Genomic DNA, 18,887 nt, shown 5'->3' with positions numbered 1-18,887 from the left:
ACTTGGGAGAGAGAAAGAGCTTCCGGGAATCCAAGCTGTCCCCAAATCTTGCAGCAACATACATTTTTATACTGAGAGGGCACATCAAAACTTCAAAGTTGTTGTCAAAGTGATCCTTACCCCTCAGTCAAGAGCCACCGATCTGAAGTCCATCCCAGTACCCTTATCATTGTCTACTGAAGGACCACGTGACAAAGGTCTGCTTCCCACCATGGGTGACTAAGTGTTTTCTCATCCATAAAGTCTGCCCTGCTGAAACGGATTGATGCCTTTACATAAACCTGAATCTAGAGGCAGTCCTTGGCCCTTGGTGGGCATCGGCATGTGTGTCCCATCCCAGCCCCCACCACAGATCCCAGGAGTACCTCCTGGTCATGGTGATCCTGCGCCTCATCACCTCGGAGGCCAGGTCTCTGTAGGGGAGGTTAATGCTGTAGCCCGTGGAGCCTTTCCCAGCCATGGCTCTGCACTCAGAGGGTTGAGATTCACCAGCACCTGCGAATCTAAAACGAAAGCACCAGCAAAGCTGCTTCAGGGGTCGAAATAGCTCAGTCTGGGTCCAGCATGGCAGGGTTTGCAGAGGACTCTCCCTGCCTGTTTTCTCAGTGGGTTCTCCCACAGCCCACCCCTCTTCCACTCCCTGCCCCACCCCTATCCTGAGGCAGATGTCTTCCCATTCCAATGCCTGCCCTGGGGAAGAGCCAGGTCTCCCCACAATTAGATACAGCCGGTATTATTACCCCAGTCTGGTGATATGGAAACCGAGGGCAGCTATGGATCCCCCCAGGGCACAGCTGAGGAAACAGAGGCCCAGAGAGGTAAACTGTCTTTCCCGGGGTTGCACAGCTGGGCCCTGTCCTGGCTGCTTCCCCTGTCGCGAGCACCACTCCCTCAACAGCCCTTCCCTCACAGAGCTGTTTGGCATCACTGAGGCACACAGAGCCCTCTTCCTGGAACACTTCTAAAGAACAGGAAGAGGGGGCTTCTCTGGTGACTCAGTGGCAAAGAATCTGCCTGCCAATGCAGGAGACATGGGTTTGATCCCTGATCCGGGAACATCCCACATACCGCAGTGCAACGAAGTTTGTGCCCAACTACTGAAGCCGTCGACCCCTAGAGGTGGTGCTCTGCAACGAGAAGCCGCTGCAACGAGAAGCCCACACCCAGCTAGAGAGCAGCCCACCCAGCAACGAAGGCCTAGCACAGACAGAAAAAAAGGGACATGGGGTGGACAAGGCTACTTGTTCAAAGGCACTGGAGGCTTGATATTGAGAAGGGAAACAGCAGCAGTGGGAGCTCTTAAGAGTCAGACATTGTGGGATATCCTTTTACAGTACCTCATTTGATAACCGCAGTAACTGCAATATAAGTTATTGTGATCCCTACTGAAGCAATTGATGGGGAAACAGCAACAGAGCAGTTAGGCAGCCTTCCCAGGGCACAGAGCTACAGTCCGAACCTGAGGTCAGTCTGGCTTCAAAGACACCAGTGCAGAGCCAGGCGACTCTCCAGTTCTGCCTCGGTGCCAAGCCATTTCCAAAGGAATGAGAAGTGAATCTCCATTCCTGGACACCCGGTCACACTCTTGAGGTGACATGGCTGTTCTCAGAAGAGGAGTTGCAAAGGCCTGAACTCACCAGCCTGACATTCCGTCTGCAAAAGTCTGTTCTTAGGAGGAAGCCCAACAGACTCACCTTTGATGTCAGATCAGCTCAGGATATGACCCCTTCCATACCTCAGCTCATGGTCTTTAAAGAAACACCCTTATTCTGCACAGACTCTGTTCCCACACATCAGTTACTCCACAGCCTCTGTGAAGGAAAAGGCCCAAACCAGCTCACTGCTGCCAACTGCCTCCTGGACCTTTTTAACCTCTTGTAGTCAATCTTTCTCGGCAGCTTGTGTTAGTCGATTGATTCGCGCCCTTTGAAGGTAACAGCTGACACAGGTGTTCCCTGTGACCTTGATGAGAAATCCCCAAAGATGTTGCAGGGAGGAGACGGGTTTTGAATGCAGAACAGGGGAAGGGACTTCAGCCACATGTGCAATGAGGAAGCACAGAGGCCAGCAAGCATTACATCTCGACCTGTTACCTATTGACATTTAAAAAACTAACTCATGTCCTCCCCTCCTCCCAGCAGCATCATGATTGATTTCCCCTCCTTCCTGATGACTCAGCACTTCTGCTGAGGTGGTAGGTGCTTTGGCTTTCAAATAAAAGGGGTTGATTGATTTCATGACTCTCAATTTTGAGCCAAATGATATTGAGCAAGTAATTTTAGCTTTTATGAGGCTAGGTTTTTCTACCTGTAAAAGAGGGGAGTAATATTCATAGCAGCGCTATTCATAATATCCAAGACATGGAAGCAACCTAAAGGCCCACCGACAGCGGAAGGATAAAGATGGGCGTGCACACACACACACACAATGGAATACTACTTAGCCACAGAGAATGAAATAATGCCATTTGCAGCAACATGGATGGACATAGAGACGGCCACACTAAGAAAGACAAAGATAAATACCATATGATATCACTCTAATCTCAGATATGACACGAATGAACCCGTCTACAAAACAGACTCACAGACATAAGGAACAGACTGCGGTTGCCAAGGGGGAGGAAGATGGGGAGCGAGGGGTCTGGAGTTTGGGGTTAGCAGACACAAACCACTGTATAATATAAAGAATGGATAAACAATGAAGTCCTATTGTATAGCATATGAAACTATATTCAATATCCTCTGATAAAACATAATGGAAAAGAATATATATGTGTATAATTGAATCACTTTGCTGTATTGCAGAAATTAACACTATAAACCAAGTATATTGCAGTTACAATAAAGAAGCAATACTCTCTTCCAGGGCAGTTGTGAGGATTGAGAAAATGTTTGTAAAAATCCCTAATTTAACCCTGTTTTGGTCTTAAGTATTTAAATGCATGCCTATATAAACATATTTGTATACATGTGTATGTGTGTGTATATATATATAAAACCCAGGATGAATATGAACATATATGCATACTGCCTCTCATGTACTACCATGAATGTAAGCTTTTTCTCACAAACCCTCACAAATTCCTCATAAATTTAATGACTACAGTTTGCCACTCACAAAATAGAACACGAGAATATGTATTCTCTGTAACATAATAGAAAAATGTACAACTATCAATATTATTACTAACTTTACAACAAGGGCACTGAAACTTCTCTTAGGCTCCCTTAGTTGTGTGGAACATAGACCAAGGGTATCTCTCAGCCTTGCAAATAGCTGAGAAGTGAAAAAGAAGGGGAATGCAGAGTTCCAAAGAATAGTAAGGAGAAATAAGAAAGCCTCACATGAACAATGCCGAGAAATAGAGGAAAACAATGGAATGGGAAAGACTACAGAGCTTTTCAAGAAAATTAGATACCAAGGGAACATTTCTTGCAAAGATGGGTGCAATAAATCAGAAATGGCAAGGATCTAACAGAAGAGAGTAAGAAGAGATGGAAAGAATATACAGAATTGTACAAAAAAGGTCTTAATGACCTGGATAAGCATGATGGTGTGATCACTCACCTAGAGCGTGTGGAGTGTGAAGTCCACACACACACTTCCTGGAGTGTGAAGGCAAGCAGGCCTTAGGAAACATTGCTATGACCAAAGCTAGTAGAGGTGATGAAATTCCAGCTGAGCTATTTCAAATTCTAAAAGATGATGTTGTTAAAGTTCTTCACTCAATATGCCAGCAAATTTGGAAAACTCAGCAATGGCCACAAGACTGAGGTCAGTTTTCATTCCAGTGCCAAAGAAAGGCAATGCCAAAGAATGTTCAAACTACCCCACAATCGCACTCATCTCACACACTAGCAAAGTAATGCTAAAAATTCTCCATGCTAGGCTTCAACAGTATGTGAACTGAGAACTTCCAGATGTTCACGCTGGATTTAGAAAAGGCAGAGAAACTAGAGATCAAATTGCCAACATCTGTTGGATCACACAAAAAGCAAGAAAATTCCAGAAAAACATCTACTTCTGCTTCATTGACTACCCTAAAGCCTTTGTGTGGATCACAACAAACTGGAAAGTTCTTAAAGAGATGGGAATATCAGATCACCTTACCTCCTGAGAAAATTGTATGCAGGTCAAGAAGCAACAGTTAGAACCAAGCATGGAACAGACTGGTTCAAATTTGGGAAAGGAGTACTGCAAGGCTGTGTATTGTCACCCTGCTTATTTAACTTAAATGCAGAGAAAGTGAAAGCGAAGTTGCTCAGTCGTGTCCGACTCTTTGCAACCCCATGGACTGTAGCCTACCAGGCTCCTCTGTCCATGGAATTTCCCAGGCAATAGTACTGGAGTGGATTGCCATTTCCTTCTCCAGCGGATCTTCCCCATCCAGGGATCGAACCCAGGTCTCCTGCATTGTAGAAAGACACTTTACCATCTGAGCCACCAGGGAAGTCACCATGCAAAATGTCTGGCTGGCTGAAGTGCAAACTGGAATCAAGACTGCTGGGAGAAATATCAACAACCTCAGATAGGCAGATCAGTTCAGTCACGGCTCTCTTTGCGACCCCATGGACTGCAGCACACCAGTCTTCCCTGTCCCATCACGAACTCTTGGAACTTGCTCAAACTCATGTCCATCCAGTCGGTGATGCCATCCAACCATCTCATCCTCTATCGTCCCCTTCTCCTACTGCCTTTAATCTTTCCCAGCATTAGGGTCTTTTCCAATTAATCAGTTCTTCACGTCAGGTGGCCAAAATATTGCAGATACTATCCTAATGGCAGAAAGTGAAGAGGAATTCAAGACCCTCTGGATGAAGGTGAAAGAGGAAGAGTGAAAAAGCTGGCTTAAAACTCAACATTCAAAAAACGAAGGTCATGGCATCTGGTCCCATCACTTCATGGCAAATAAATGGGGGAAAAACGGCAACAGTGGCAGACTTTATTTTCCTGGGCTTACAAAATCACTGCAGATGGTGACTGCAGCCATGAAATTAAAAGACGCTTGCTTCTTGGAAGAAAAGCTATGATAAACCTAGTGTATTAAAAACCAGAGACATCACTTTGCCAACCAAGATCCTATAGTCAAAGCTATGGTTTTTCCAGTAGTCTTGTATGGACTTGAGTTGGACCATAAGGAAGGCTGAGCACCAAATTGATGCTTTCTAACTGTGGTGCTTGAGTCCCTTGGACAGCAAGGACATCAAACTAGTCAACACTAGAGGAGATCAGTCCTGAATATTCATTGAAAGGATTGATGATGACGCTCCAATAACTTTCACCACCTGATGGGAAGAGCTAACTCACTGGGAAAGATCCTGAGCTGACATAGATTGAAGACAGAAGTGGGTGACAAGAGGATGAGACGGTTGGATGGCATCATCAACTCAATGAATAGGAGTCTGAGCAACTCCAAGGACAGTGAAGTCTAGCGTGCTGTGGTGCATATGGTCACAGAGTTGGACATGACTTACTGACTGAACACCACTACCAAGACTAAGTTATAAAAAGATCGTGACTTCTGCCTTGGGTGCTTTTTTGGGATATTCCTGGAATACACAGGAGTACCCATGTGCCTTTCCCTATGGTTAAGAAAGTGATTGCTTTGTGTGGGAGGCCTACTTAGCCATTCTATTCTAATTTTACCTCAATGTACCTTTGGCAGGAAGGTTAAAAAAAAAAAAAAAAAAAAAAGCAGCACCTGAACCATGTCATTCTGGGCTGCTGAGGAAGAAAAGTTGGTAATATCTATGAGTAGCTGTTTTCCCCCCGAGATTTGAAATTGAACACCCCCTATTGGCAAGGGCTTCCCAGGTGGTTTAAGTGGTATAAAGAACACGCCTGCCAATGCAGGAGACTTGGAAAGTGGTTTTGATTCCTGGGTTGTGAAAATCCCCTGGAGTAGGAAATGGCAACTCACTCCAGTATTCTTGCCCTGAGAATCAATCCTAGTAGGCTACAGTTCCCATGAGGTTGGACACAACTGAGCACATCTCTTGGCAAAAAAGAGAAAGAATACATTGATCCATCCTTTTTCTGTCCCTCTACATCTTCCTTGAACCTAGGACTTTCTCATCTGGAATCTCAAGCCTGATTAATGAAACTTCCTTCCTTTAATTCTCCACTGAATACTAATGCATTTGGGAGCTCCCTTTTCATTTCAGATGAATAAATTGTTGACTTTGCTTTTTTTGCTCAGCAACCAGTTAAGACCAAAATTTACATATAAATCTACTTATTAGCTAGCATGTCAATAAATCAATTAGTATTGCCCAAATAATTTTAGAAGGTTTTAATCATACAATCAAGTTAAGCAGTAGGGTCATACTTAGGGGGAAGACAGAGTGGCGGAAAATGGTCCCAGGAAATAGAGGTCAGGTATCAGTGATGGCAACCTGCAAGACTTCAAGCCACCACTGTATGATACTCAGGTAAGAGCCGTCTTCTACATTCCCAGCACCTGACACATATGTGTACTTGTTCAACTGACTAAATTATATCAAAGCCTCATCTCTTGCTTAAACTCTAGTTCAGGTAAAATATCCTTCTCCTTTGATATTTCTCTGTCCAGGAAAATGTGTGTGCTTTTGACAATACTTCTTTGGAGTAATTCTATGTTGGAACATGGAGTAAATTAGTGAGCCTTACCCAAGCCTTACTAAGATTTATTTTGGGTCCTTCCATTTCCAGCCAGAAGAATGGTGATTCTATTGTCTACATTCAGCGGTTTACAACACCAAGAAAGACAACTCTCCTCTTCCTTGACAGACTGTTTTCAAATGAACATGGCTACCTTGAGAACAGGGGCCATAAATACTATCCTCAAAAGACAGTCTTATTTTGACTGAATAAGCTTTATAGTTCTTCAAAGTCAGATTTCGAGTTTTGGGGTGGTATTTTTTCCCCCTAGAGCATTATGTACTCTTACTTCAGATTTTAGGAATTGATAGGAAGCTCCAAGACTCATTATTTAGAGAATACTTTATTAGTTTCTGTAATCAAACCCATGTAGATAAGACCTTACATATTTAATACAGTGTGTTACCCCTGTACAAATGGAAAAAATTATGTTTAACGTTTCTAGACCAATATGGCTGTTAATTTCTGTACAATGCCAACCCAACACGGTACAACTGGGATACTTTTTCCAAAGTTGACAGCACAGCTAAAGTTTCCAAAAATTCAAATTATATATATATGTATATATATATAGATTTATTTATTTATATAAAAAGACCAATAGCAGTATGTTATGCATCAATAGCAGCAACAGCTTTTCCAAGTTCTGCAGTCATCTGAACAAAATTATAGAGACATCCAGCACACTCCATTAAAAAAAAAAAAGTAAAAAAACAAAACCTCAGAAAACAGCAAAGTTCTGTTACTGTTGTGGTACCTGGCACCATTTTTTTTTTTTTAATTACATTTCTCAATCATCATCTGGAAAGAAACATTCTAGAATAACGTCATTAAAAACAGATCTGATAAAGCACGGTCACTACTACATATCATAGAGCAGGTACAAGATATTTTACATTCACAGAGGTATGATACAGTACTGTCCTACATCTAGAATGCTAGAGGATATAATTAAAAAGGCATTATTTGAGACTTGATTCTACTTTTCCAGCAGAGGGCCCAAAGGATGGTTATGACACAGCTCTGGTACAGAAACGCACCTTCTTAGACAGGATTTCCCTCCTTTATTGGCATAGTTCTAGGCACTGCTCTTCATGAACATCAGCTAAAAACCGTTTAAAAAAATAAACAAAAACCAACCATTGGATTCATACAAAGATGACTGAAGAGAGGCAAGCAGGACTCAACCTAAGTAGCATTTAACCAACTCCATCATGTCTGAATGGTTAAGAGCTTCATGGAAGAAAGGAGATGCCAAGTAGCACTTCAAAGCTTTGGGCCACAACCAAAACACAGCATCATTTCAAACAGAAGCAGTAGCCGAACGCTGCCCACTCGGATATGCTCAAGGATGTTGACGTCAGTATTTCATCACCTGCTCACTCATCCAGGGAGAAGGGGAGATCAGTTACTGTACTTTGATTGTGTTCAACTCAATCACCATGTTACAAAAATAGCAAGCTGCCATAATAAAAAATAAGGCTCCTCTATCCAGCACCAGTTGTCTTCTGTTCTTCACCACCAAGCCCATAAATGCTATAACCATATTCCAAGAACATGAGGGAAACCACATCTGATGTCTTAGCTGGGATCATCACATTGTTCAGGCTGGGCTATTTCTCTGTGGTGTTATTTCCCTCATATTTCTGGTGTTTCATCTAACCATAAGGGTTTTAGTTCTACATTATATGCACTCAAGGAATGTGTGCATGTATTCATGTACAAATTCTGGCTGAAGATGCATGGCCGTCAACAGAGTGCATGTTATACAGTAGGTGCAAGCTGGCAAAGCCTCATTTTACTGGTGCAGCAGCTCTGTGTCAGTGTAAATTGCTCCTATGTCCCTTGTGCACCTCCAAGCTCTGGACAGGATAATGTCAGAGGCCACTTTACCCCTTTGGCTGACGGCATTGTCTAACTTCATTCTCCCTCTTTCCCCTCTCCCTTCCCCTATCCTCTGCAATAACCCACAGACTTTAAGATTTTGTTTCTTCGGTTTTGATCGCCTGAGGTTTGATTGGTCCAGTTCTAATAGGTTTGGTGGCTATGGTGGGTGCAGGGGGTGGCTTTTCTTCTACTTTTTCCTGACAGACACCAGGAGGGTCGGTCAGGGTTTCAGGAGGTTTACTTGAGTCACTGTCCACTTTCTGGGCTTTGCCTCCTATCTGTTTGTTCTGTTGCTGTTCAGAGAAGAACCGCTGCGTGGACTGAAGAACCTCTGCTCTCTGCTTTGCCTTAAAAAATGAGAAACAACAACTGAAAATGCTGCAGTATAACCAAAGCCTGTCAATCAATCTCAGTTCAAATTTTTTTACCAATCACAAATCAGTTTTCCCCACGTTGGTTTGGCCCCAAAGTACCTCATTGATCTGTCAGCTTTTAATGGATAGATTTCTTCCTATTTTTGAAAACATTCCATGTGATTCAAAACAAAACAAAACAAAACAAAAAAAACTGAAAAGAATAGGACCACCTCCCACCATCTTTCCAAAGTTTGCCCTTGTAAAAAAATAATAAAATATAAATTGCTGTTGGTTTGTATCTTTTCTGTAAAAAACTTATTGATATCAAATTTTATTTAGGGAGTCTGCTTGCAAATTTGAAAACATATAAATGTAATACTTAAAACTTCTATTTATCAATATGTGGTCTACAATAAAATGAAAAGGAAGCACTTATATTGTGGCATTACCAACACCTAGGACCAAATGTCTTGTGGCTGAGTCCTCTTCCCACAGCTCTCTTCTGCAGGGGAAGAGCATCAGAAATTAGTAACTACAACTTCACTTGATCACTAAGTTCTGATAGCTCCTACCACATTCTGAGCTGGTAAAATAATTTCCTAGTTTTATTGACGCTGTGCCCCCAAAGAATATACTTACGTCAATCTGTAAATTATACCACCATAATATACACAATTAAGACTAAAGTTTCTACACTTCTTGCATATAACAAAAGCTCTTCATGTTCTACAGGTAACCTGTACTATTCAAAGATCTGAAGCAATTTCATGACATCTGTATCCTTTTCCACCCCATTATTAAGCTCTAATGTAATTTCCAACATGCGGATGTAGGAAAATCAAGTGGCAAGGAGGCAATAGAACTAGAAACCAAGGCCAAATGGTTTCCACAGATTTCTACACATATAGTATTTTTAATAGTTACAAATGGATGGAGATTCTAGGTACGCACCATTAATAAAAGTAGATAACATTCAACAAGTGTTTCACTGCAGGGCAATCTTTAAATTCAGGATCACAAACAAGGGACATCAACCCAGAAAGAAACTTTACTGAATCAACTGAATTTTCTAACAGGATTGTCCTAAACATATTTCTAATTCAGAATAAAGTGTGACTATGGACATTTCCCATTTGAAAGCAGTAAGCTTTTTTTTTGTTCTCATCTAGCCTGATATATATAGTGACAAAATTGGCAGGAGTACTAAGACTTCAAAAGTCAAGTCTAAGTAAATATAGAAACAGAAACAAATTATTCAGCTAGCTGTCCTGGCAGACAGGTTAAGTTTAAGCTGCAAGGACTGTCCCCACACAGACTCCTCAAGGCACCCTTCTGCGTTTAGCAAACCTCATGTTTATCAGTGCCTTTTATCATGAAGGATCCCAAAGTGCTTTTTGAATTCTTCATCTACAACTACACAATCAGTTGTGGAATACAGATGCCTCAGATGGCAGGCCAAAAAAAAAAAAAAAGATATGAAACCAGTTTGAGAAGAAAACTATACTTGAATGTTTGGATGACTCATGAAGGAAGAAAAGTCAAGATAACATGCCTTACCCATTCCAGAGTTTTCACATAACAATGATTTATATCTTGGGATGGGGGTGGGGGTGGGAAGGGAAGAATAAACAAAAAGAAAGAAAATGGGGAAGCCTGTAATAATTCATATTAATTATTTGCTCTTCCCAAAAAATAAAGCAGCTAAACTCAGATCTCAAACATTTATTCTATAAACAATTCATTTGGCCACAGAGTTTAAAATGTTAACTTGCTTGCTGACTATAGTTGCAAAAACAAGAAACAAACCAAAAAACAAAAACATAAAAAGAAAAGTGTGTGTATGTGTACGTGTGTGTGGGGTGGGGGGAGTAGGAAGAAAAAAAATTAAATTAAAAAAAGGAGGTGGGGATGAACAAAAGTAGTTAGTCTGGTTAAGTCTGCTAAGACAATGAATGCCTGGATATGCAGTTATGGGTCCAGAGGCATCTTAAGACATGGTTCAGAGACAGATTTGTGCTCTGTTGGCTGTTAACACTGTACTAACCTTCATGTCTTGTTCAGCCTTCAACGCAGCCTGGGCCTGATTACCTCTGACTCCAGATAGTGATCCACAAGGACCCCTGGCTACATGTGGCAAACGAGCATGGCTCATGAGGCCTGTGGTCAGCGGAGGAGGCATCTGACTGGCCAGTGCCATTGGTGGCCTCTGAACAGGCGCTGGGAAGGTGTTAGTATGTGGGGCTCTTACCAATGGAGGGACCAGGTTAGGTTGAGAGAGAATCTGAGTGAAAAAAACAAAACATACAACATTGAACTGTTACAAAAAAAATTGCCAACTAGACTAGGTTGGCTTATCCCAGAGTAAATCTGTGCCTATTCTGCCAGCGAAAGGAAGTGTATGGGTTTGTGCCATTCTATTACAGGACCAAGAAGAAACATTCTCCATGCTTGGAGAATCTGACAAAAATTAGGCAAAGCATGCTATGGCACTTCAGCTGGTTCTAGCATTTCAGCTACAAATTCTGAAGGGGAAATAGAAAAGCTATTAAATAGGATATCTTTTAAAAAAGATACAACTGCAGAAAAGGCACATATACCAAATATAATCTGAAGATAAATGAAAATAGTACTGATCAGCAAATATATGAGAGTTCTTATCAACTTTAGTTAGTCCTTCCGAATGATTAGCGAAGGGAAGAGAAGCCAACATGTTTACACATATATTAGAATGTCTTTTAGAATTTCTGTATCAATTGCATATAGTTGCCTATAGAAAACAAAAACCAAACCCCCCTCCCCAACTTTAAAACTAGAAAATGTTAAGCACTGGGACCCTTCTCTGAAAAGTCAGCTTCTTCAAAAGATAAAAGGTTTGGGACGGAAACAAATTTTTAGAGCTGTGTGGGGAATCTTCTGACTATATTTCAATTGTCTGCTTTAGAACTATATGGTTACTACTTGTGTCTAGCTAACAATTGTACAGAATATATTTGAATGTCATAAATTTACTAAACACTGTTTCTAAACTGGTTATAATATGGCAGGATTATAAAGTCAGAGAATTAGCCAGATTAGCAATCACTTGCAAGTAAGAAATATTCATTTCTCATTTATATCTGCCCACCTGGGGTGCAAACTGTGTAGGAAATGGTTGTGTCATTCTCACAGTGGCAGGGGCTGACTGGAACTGCTTCTGATAGACAATGCTGTTCATTTTGCTGGACTGGCTGTTCGGACTTGTGGAAGTAGCCCTTGGAAAGAAGCCATCACTGGTCAGTAACAGTAGTGCCACGTAAGTAATGCTGTTAGATTTTTAGAGACAATGCTTTTGGCAGATTCATCATACTTGGTAGTTGATGAACCATTTACTGGAGTTATCAAACATTATGCTGGGAATGGAAGTGCAGATGTGAGAAAGCATACTACCTTGATTTTCCCAGGGTTAAATTTTTTTCCCCCTTAAAATAGAGTATAACAAATACATTCCTTATTATAATTAAGCTTAAATAATAGCTTAACACTGTGGGTAAAACTATGAGAATGTCTTATGCTTATTATAGGAAAAGTGACATATTAACTATCTAACAGAAACATGGTACTCAGTTATTTGGAAATTCTATAAGCGAATTTAAATGCTCATTTTACCGGAAAGGACTAGATGTTGGTGTGGTGCTTCTGCCACTGATTGGAGGAGTGCCTGGTTTTATATCAATGCCACTTCCAAAGGCTTTTAGTTCCATTTCAGACATCTGAGGAAGAGCATAAAGTAAACTTAACATTTTTGCAATTCCATAAATTAAAGTGCTGTGTTTAGTATTTTATCTATAATTTCATCTGGCACAGAGGAAGAACCTTAGAACAAGATTTTATGATTTCTTTGTTATAAGGTAAAATCACAGGGCCTAAACACATTAATAGTGAGTGGATTAAAAAATAAGTATACTGAGCCTGACATTTTTTGGGGAGTGGAAGAAGCTGATGGACTTGATTCTTATAGACTATACAGATACATAAATCTAAACCCATGGCCTTAAATTCTCAAAGAAACTGCATACATTTCTCTTCACTTACTTTTCCTGTGGTTGCGATCATGCTATGCTGTGTTCCAGCAGGGATCAATCCCCTGAAAGGCTGGCTTACTTGTGCAGTACGACTCATGCTCTGGGCCTGTGCTTGTGGGGCAGTATGCTGTAATGGGGGCTGAAGAGTCTGAGGCAGAGCAATTAAAGGCTGCCCCGTAGATCCAAAATTAGGCAAAGAAAGCTGGGATGCTGGTAAAGGTACTGTAACCTAGAAAATAAGCAAACAGAAACTGCAGCAATTTGCTTATCTGTTGTATGTATATCCCTTTAACTATATACATGACTCTTCAAATACTTTTGAGTAAGATTTTAAACAGAATACTTCAATCTATTAATATATTTCACATGTAAATACCTTGATTAGTGACCATCTCCATTCTTTTATTAAATGTGCAACAATAAAACAGATTAGCAGTAGAGAAACTCTGTATGAAATAATTATGACTGTCTTTGAATCCACAATACATCTTAATAACCCCAGAATACAATAAAATCATGAACATACACTTTAAGAAAGTAGTTAGAAGTTTCATTTTTACAATAGACATTTTTTATATTATTTTAAGGTGTGGTCAAATGAGCTTTGACAAAAAAAAAATCTTTCTGGTGTCATACAAATAATATTTAATTTGAATGTCAATATGGTAATATTTTCTCAACTTCCCCCCTAAAATACCACCAAAAATAGCTCTGAGAAAATGACTAGTGGTCTGCCTCTCTCCTCCAGCCCTCCACCAGCTTTTTAAAGAGTAAGATGATTTATGAGACTGTCAGAAGACAGTTTCTTAAACATACACATTTCACTGAAAATTATTATTACATTCATATACTTAAGAAATGTTTTTGTTATTTTTACTCTATCATACTCTGCTACACAGTCCTATGTATTATATTAACTGGTGTGGGTGGTCTTCAGGGTCTTCTTTCACCTCTAGCATGGATGGGTAACACATTTACCACACTTACATGTAACTGCATGTCCTGGACAATGGTTTTCAAATCTTTAGACTTGTGGAATTTTTTGTTAAAATATTTGATTATAGAAAAATCCATTTTAGGGACTTCTCTGGGGAACCAGTGGCTAAGACTCCACATTCCCAACGCAGGGGGCCTAGGTTTGACACCTGGTCAGGGAACTAGATCTTACATGCCAAACTACAGATCCTGTATGCCACAAAAAAGACCTCGTGTGCTGCAACTGATACAAAATAAATATTACTAAATAAATAAAAAGAAGTCCCCTTTAAAAAGAGGTAAAGAGCATTACTGATTTTATGGGAAGTGGGGGTGAGAGGAGGGGTGGTGTAAGACTGAAACATGTCCCACTACCAGTGGACCCCAGAGAATTCCTAAATTCCTCAGAAAAAAAGCCTGAGGCCACTGGACCATCTCCCCATCTTGGTTCTATTTTAATCCCCCAACAACAACAAAAGCAATAGCGACAACAATAATAAAGAAAATTGAGGAAATTTACCATGCCATAGTTTACCTGCTGGAGAGCACTTGGTGACTGGGCAGTGTTATAAAAATTTGTCTGACCAGGCTGTTGTACTTGTCCAGAATAAAGATTTGAAGCCTGGGTAAGATTCGCTCTAGCCTAGAAAATATTTTGTAAGAAGTAAGATTGAAATACTTTCCAATTCAGATATCAAAAGGTTATGACTTCAAAGTAATCTCAATGAATCTTATTAGCATTAGACAGAAAGGAAGATCTTGTTTTTTCATTGTGTTTTAACATTTTTTTGTCTTTCAAAATTATTTCTTAAATAATGTGCTGAATAGGAATACAAATACAGTGCGTGATTCTAGCTCTTGCCTTACCTGGAGAAGATGCGTATCGATGAGTTGAGAACCTCCTAGTCCTGATGCCTGACCCAGCTGATGTTCATACAATATGGGAATAGGTTGAGTATTTGAAGTTTGTTGGAAGGCAAGACCTGACTGTGCTTTGGCGAGTTCCTGGTGTTGGACAGCTGGAAAGTTGTGGATGGCAGTACCAGAAAGGACCATAGATGGCTGGGACAGACTGCTTTGCATAAAGGCTGGCTGAGATCTACAGAAATGTTAAAGAGAAAGGCATGTTTTAATCTGGACTCTTAAGAATGACTATCTCAAATGACCAAATACTCTACTTAGCATAACTAAAGAGGTAGAGAATACAGACAGTGTCTAAAGCACTTGTTTCAAGATTTATTGAGCCCTAAAGCACTTGTTTCAAGATTTATTGAGCCCTATATACAGCAAAGCTCTGCACGTTAAACTTCTGGGAAAAGGCTTATTATTACTCTTGCTGAGAAAATGCTAAAAATTTTCTTTTCTTTAACAATGAGAATAATTCTATTTTCCTGTGTTCATTAGCAAGCTAGACCCAAATCTGTTGTTTTTCTCTTTGGTATTACCAGTCTATTCGAATTTATAGCACCAACAGTTCTGATTTTTAATATCTGTATTTCATTACAGTAATATATACATAGTATACATATATAAACATGTAGTACATATATTTCAAGACCTCTATGGAATAAAGCAGACAGTAGTTAACAACAGAAGCACCCACAAAATTGTTTTGTTAATTGAAGCATAACGGACTCATAACATTACGCTAGTTTTAGGTGTACAATGTAATGATTTGGTATTCATACATATGCAAAATAACCACCACAATGAGTCTAGTTAACATCAGTCACTACACATAGTTACACTTTTTTTTTTCTTGTGATGAGAAACTTTTTAAGATCTATTCTCTTAGCAATGTTCAAATATGCAAAACAATATTATGGTCAAAGGGTATATGACTCCCTTATAAAGGGGATGTAATGTACAACATAGTGACTATAGTTAATAATACTGTATTGCATATTTGAAGGGTTTTTAAAAACATACAATGCTGAAATCTAACCCTAGACTGCCCTATTATTTCTGGGATGGAGGCAAGAACAAAACCCATTAAGCAGGAACACCTTTCTAGGGACACAACTAACTTTTACAACATCTACTTATAATGCTTCAAACATAAAATGAGAAAACATCAGGATACAGTTAAAACTACCCCATCCCGGCAGAAATTAATTCCAATGATTCCCTGTTAATAAATACTACGCTAATTAGGTTCAGAACATGAAACAGCAGAATGATGTGGAAGGGATACAAACAACTACTTTCAAGTCGAAACTGGTGCCTTCCAGGTAGCCATTTGTCACAATTACATAGATATTTACATACACACACACACACACATTACTTATCACATATATATACTTAAAAAGTTCATCTTCCAAGGCAATTGTTAAAATGGGGGTTACAAATACAGAATGTCGGTGCATTGCAAATCCATCCCCCATGACTATTGAAGACATTACTAATTACTGAACTCTGTTTAACACAGCTCAAAGGTAGCAAACGTTTCAACAGTGTTTCAAATAGCCAATTAAAAGGAGATTGGTTTTGAGATTAAATCTATTTGCTATTTCTAAATCTACTGAAGTTTTTTTAATGAATATATATTTTCTGGATTTTTACATTTGTGGAGTTTGGTTTTTTGGTTGCTGTTGTTTTAAGTGCAGAGTCTTAACCACTGGAAGTCCCTCTACTCAACTTTTAAGTTTTACTACAAATTTCAATATAATCTCAAATTTAACAACATGAAAGAGACTGCCTATAATTATATTTAGGGTAAATAATTTTACTTGTACTGAGAATTTTTTGGAATAACCAAAGTAAATGACAAGAGTAATATCAGAATTATATAATTAGTATTAATTATACAGATGTACTCAATGCTACTGAATAATCTTTAATAAAAAACAAAAGTGAGAGCCACATTTATTAAGTTACCCATAATTCTGCTCCTTTGAGAAAGTATGACTACCTGAAACCACCTGCTTTAGGAATGAAACATGATCTGTAGAAATGAGCTATATCAACTGATGCCAATTTTAATCTATAAAGTATGGAAATTCTACCTGAATCACTTAAAAGGAAATGCCTAATTTTGCAAGCTTATTTACACTGAATGTCCTGAACGGAATTTCTTTTTCTTTTTGATGGTTCATAGCCATTACCATGAGTACTGATGACGGATGTACCATGATGACGACTGAGTTATGCCATGATCACTGCTATCATTCAACTCTTACCCCACCCTGCCAGTCCCATTAAGTTGGAGATGAGAGACACCTGGGTTAAGTCCAGGATCTGCCATTTATTTGTACTGTAACATTAGGCTAAAAACAAAATAAAACCCACAACCTCTTCAAATGTCAAATAGGGATGACTTAATCTACTTTATCTGGTTTTGGGAAAACCAAATAAGTTAGTGTATATCAAGGGCTGAGTAATATATACAAAGTTAGATAAACAGTTTTTATTACGTGCTTAATTGCAAAGATAACAGGATGAATCTTTCAAAAGCATGGTTTCCTCTATATTATACTCATATACTACAACATACTCATCACTACTACTTCTGTTCTCTGTTTCACACACTCCACTTCTCTCGCTTTTATTACATTCCATCCTGGCCTCTGCCTCCTTACATACTGCTGTCATCTGTCGTATGTTAGCTCTTACACAGAGCAGGTCTGATTTACAGCTGTTAGCAGTGAGGTGGCACTTACACCTTTAGGTCCTTAAGCAGTTTTCCTCTGTGATTTCTAATTTTTATGGGACTGCCGTTAGCCTCTTCTTCAAGAAGTTCTGAAGCTTCACTTTGTTCAATAAAGTCTGACAGAAATTACCAGAGGCTGAAGTTCATGACATACATGCAACACAATTATATAATGCAGTTTATAAGAAGGTCATCTTGCTTTTGGGGGGAAGGAGGGAATAGACAGGATATGGCAAGAAGGTTCAGCAATTACACTGTTTCCAACATCATCACAAACATAATTATAAAGCATTTACCTGTATGGCTGAAGTGAAGAACTGAATAGTTCCTGAGCCTGGGAAACAGCAGGCCCAGCACCCAAACTCAGCTGGGCCTGATGCTGTCCTTGCAGTGGGGCATAAATAGGGATTGGGATCTGCTGAACTGAAGTTGGCTGCAATGCAATGCAAAAACAGTATGTGAACACCATATACACAAGTGACACATTTGGAAAATAAAAATGTGAGACATGAAACAAAACATTAATGCTATGTATCAGTTCCTTTAGAAAACAAAACGAAATGTAAACATTAAAAATTCCTTTTCAATCCATTACTAGTCCTAAACTGAACCCCCAAATACTATTACACCATAAACATGATAGGGTGAAAGAAGCCTGTGATATTTACCTGAGAGAGACCTGGTTGGAAGCCTTGTTGCTGAGCCAAGGATGGGGGAGCCAGTCGTGCATGTTGGGTATTGAACAGATGACTTGTGTCCATGTAGAAAGCCGGGATCTGAGCTACAGATTAGCAGCAAAAACAAGAAGCAATGAGTGTCTCACCTTCAGAATCTTCCAAACAGTAACCTCAAACCAAACTTTAAAGCAGACTTCATATTAAGTGAGCCTTCTGAAAATTCAAATAGCTAAGGAAAAACTAGAAATGTGAAAAGATGCAAAAGGAAAAATATGTAACACTTCTACCTGACAGGTTATGCAAGTTAAAACAATGACACTCTTGTACTTGTGGAAGGTAAGAAAAAAACACTTTCATATACTGCCACTGGGGTATAAATTAGCAAAATCTTATATAATCCACAAAAATTGAAAATGAACCAGCAAATCCACCCTAATTTTAAATCTACCAATTAGAAATTAGCAAAATATTTCAAAAGAATTATGCCAATTTATACGCTCCTTGGAAGAAAAGCCATGATCAACCTAGATGCATATTAAAAAGCAGAGACATTACTTTGCTGACAAAGGTCCATCTAGTCAAAGCTATGTTTTTTTCAGTAGTCATGTATCGATGTGAGAGTTGGGACTATAAAGAA

The 18,887-nt window shown here is 39.5% G+C and overlaps 1 protein-coding gene across 1 annotated transcript in view; it reads right to left on the bottom strand.

The window, feature by feature from the left end:
• Positions 1–6,981: 6,981 nt before the first annotated feature.
• PRRC2C (proline rich coiled-coil 2C) overlaps positions 6,982–18,887 on the bottom strand; it is a 94,256-nt gene continuing 82,350 nt past the window's right edge. Inside the window, exons 27-35 of the mRNA XM_052653610.1 lie at positions 18,242–18,354; positions 17,870–18,006; positions 14,789–15,020; positions 14,457–14,564; positions 12,957–13,175; positions 12,531–12,634; positions 12,010–12,136; positions 10,930–11,166; positions 6,982–8,876 (exon numbers count right to left, since the gene is read on the bottom strand). Of these exons, the coding sequence (XP_052509570.1) occupies positions 8,619–8,876; positions 10,930–11,166; positions 12,010–12,136; positions 12,531–12,634; positions 12,957–13,175; positions 14,457–14,564; positions 14,789–15,020; positions 17,870–18,006; positions 18,242–18,354 (1,535 nt within the window). The 3' untranslated portion in view covers positions 6,982–8,618. The remainder of the gene's footprint in view (positions 8,877–10,929; positions 11,167–12,009; positions 12,137–12,530; positions 12,635–12,956; positions 13,176–14,456; positions 14,565–14,788; positions 15,021–17,869; positions 18,007–18,241; positions 18,355–18,887) is intronic.

The sequence above is a fragment of the Budorcas taxicolor genome, chromosome 16, assembly GCF_023091745.1.
Source record: "Budorcas taxicolor isolate Tak-1 chromosome 16, Takin1.1, whole genome shotgun sequence".
NCBI classification, from domain to species: Eukaryota; Metazoa; Chordata; class Mammalia; order Artiodactyla; family Bovidae; genus Budorcas; species Budorcas taxicolor.
This window is presented reverse-complemented; position numbering and strand designations above follow the sequence as displayed.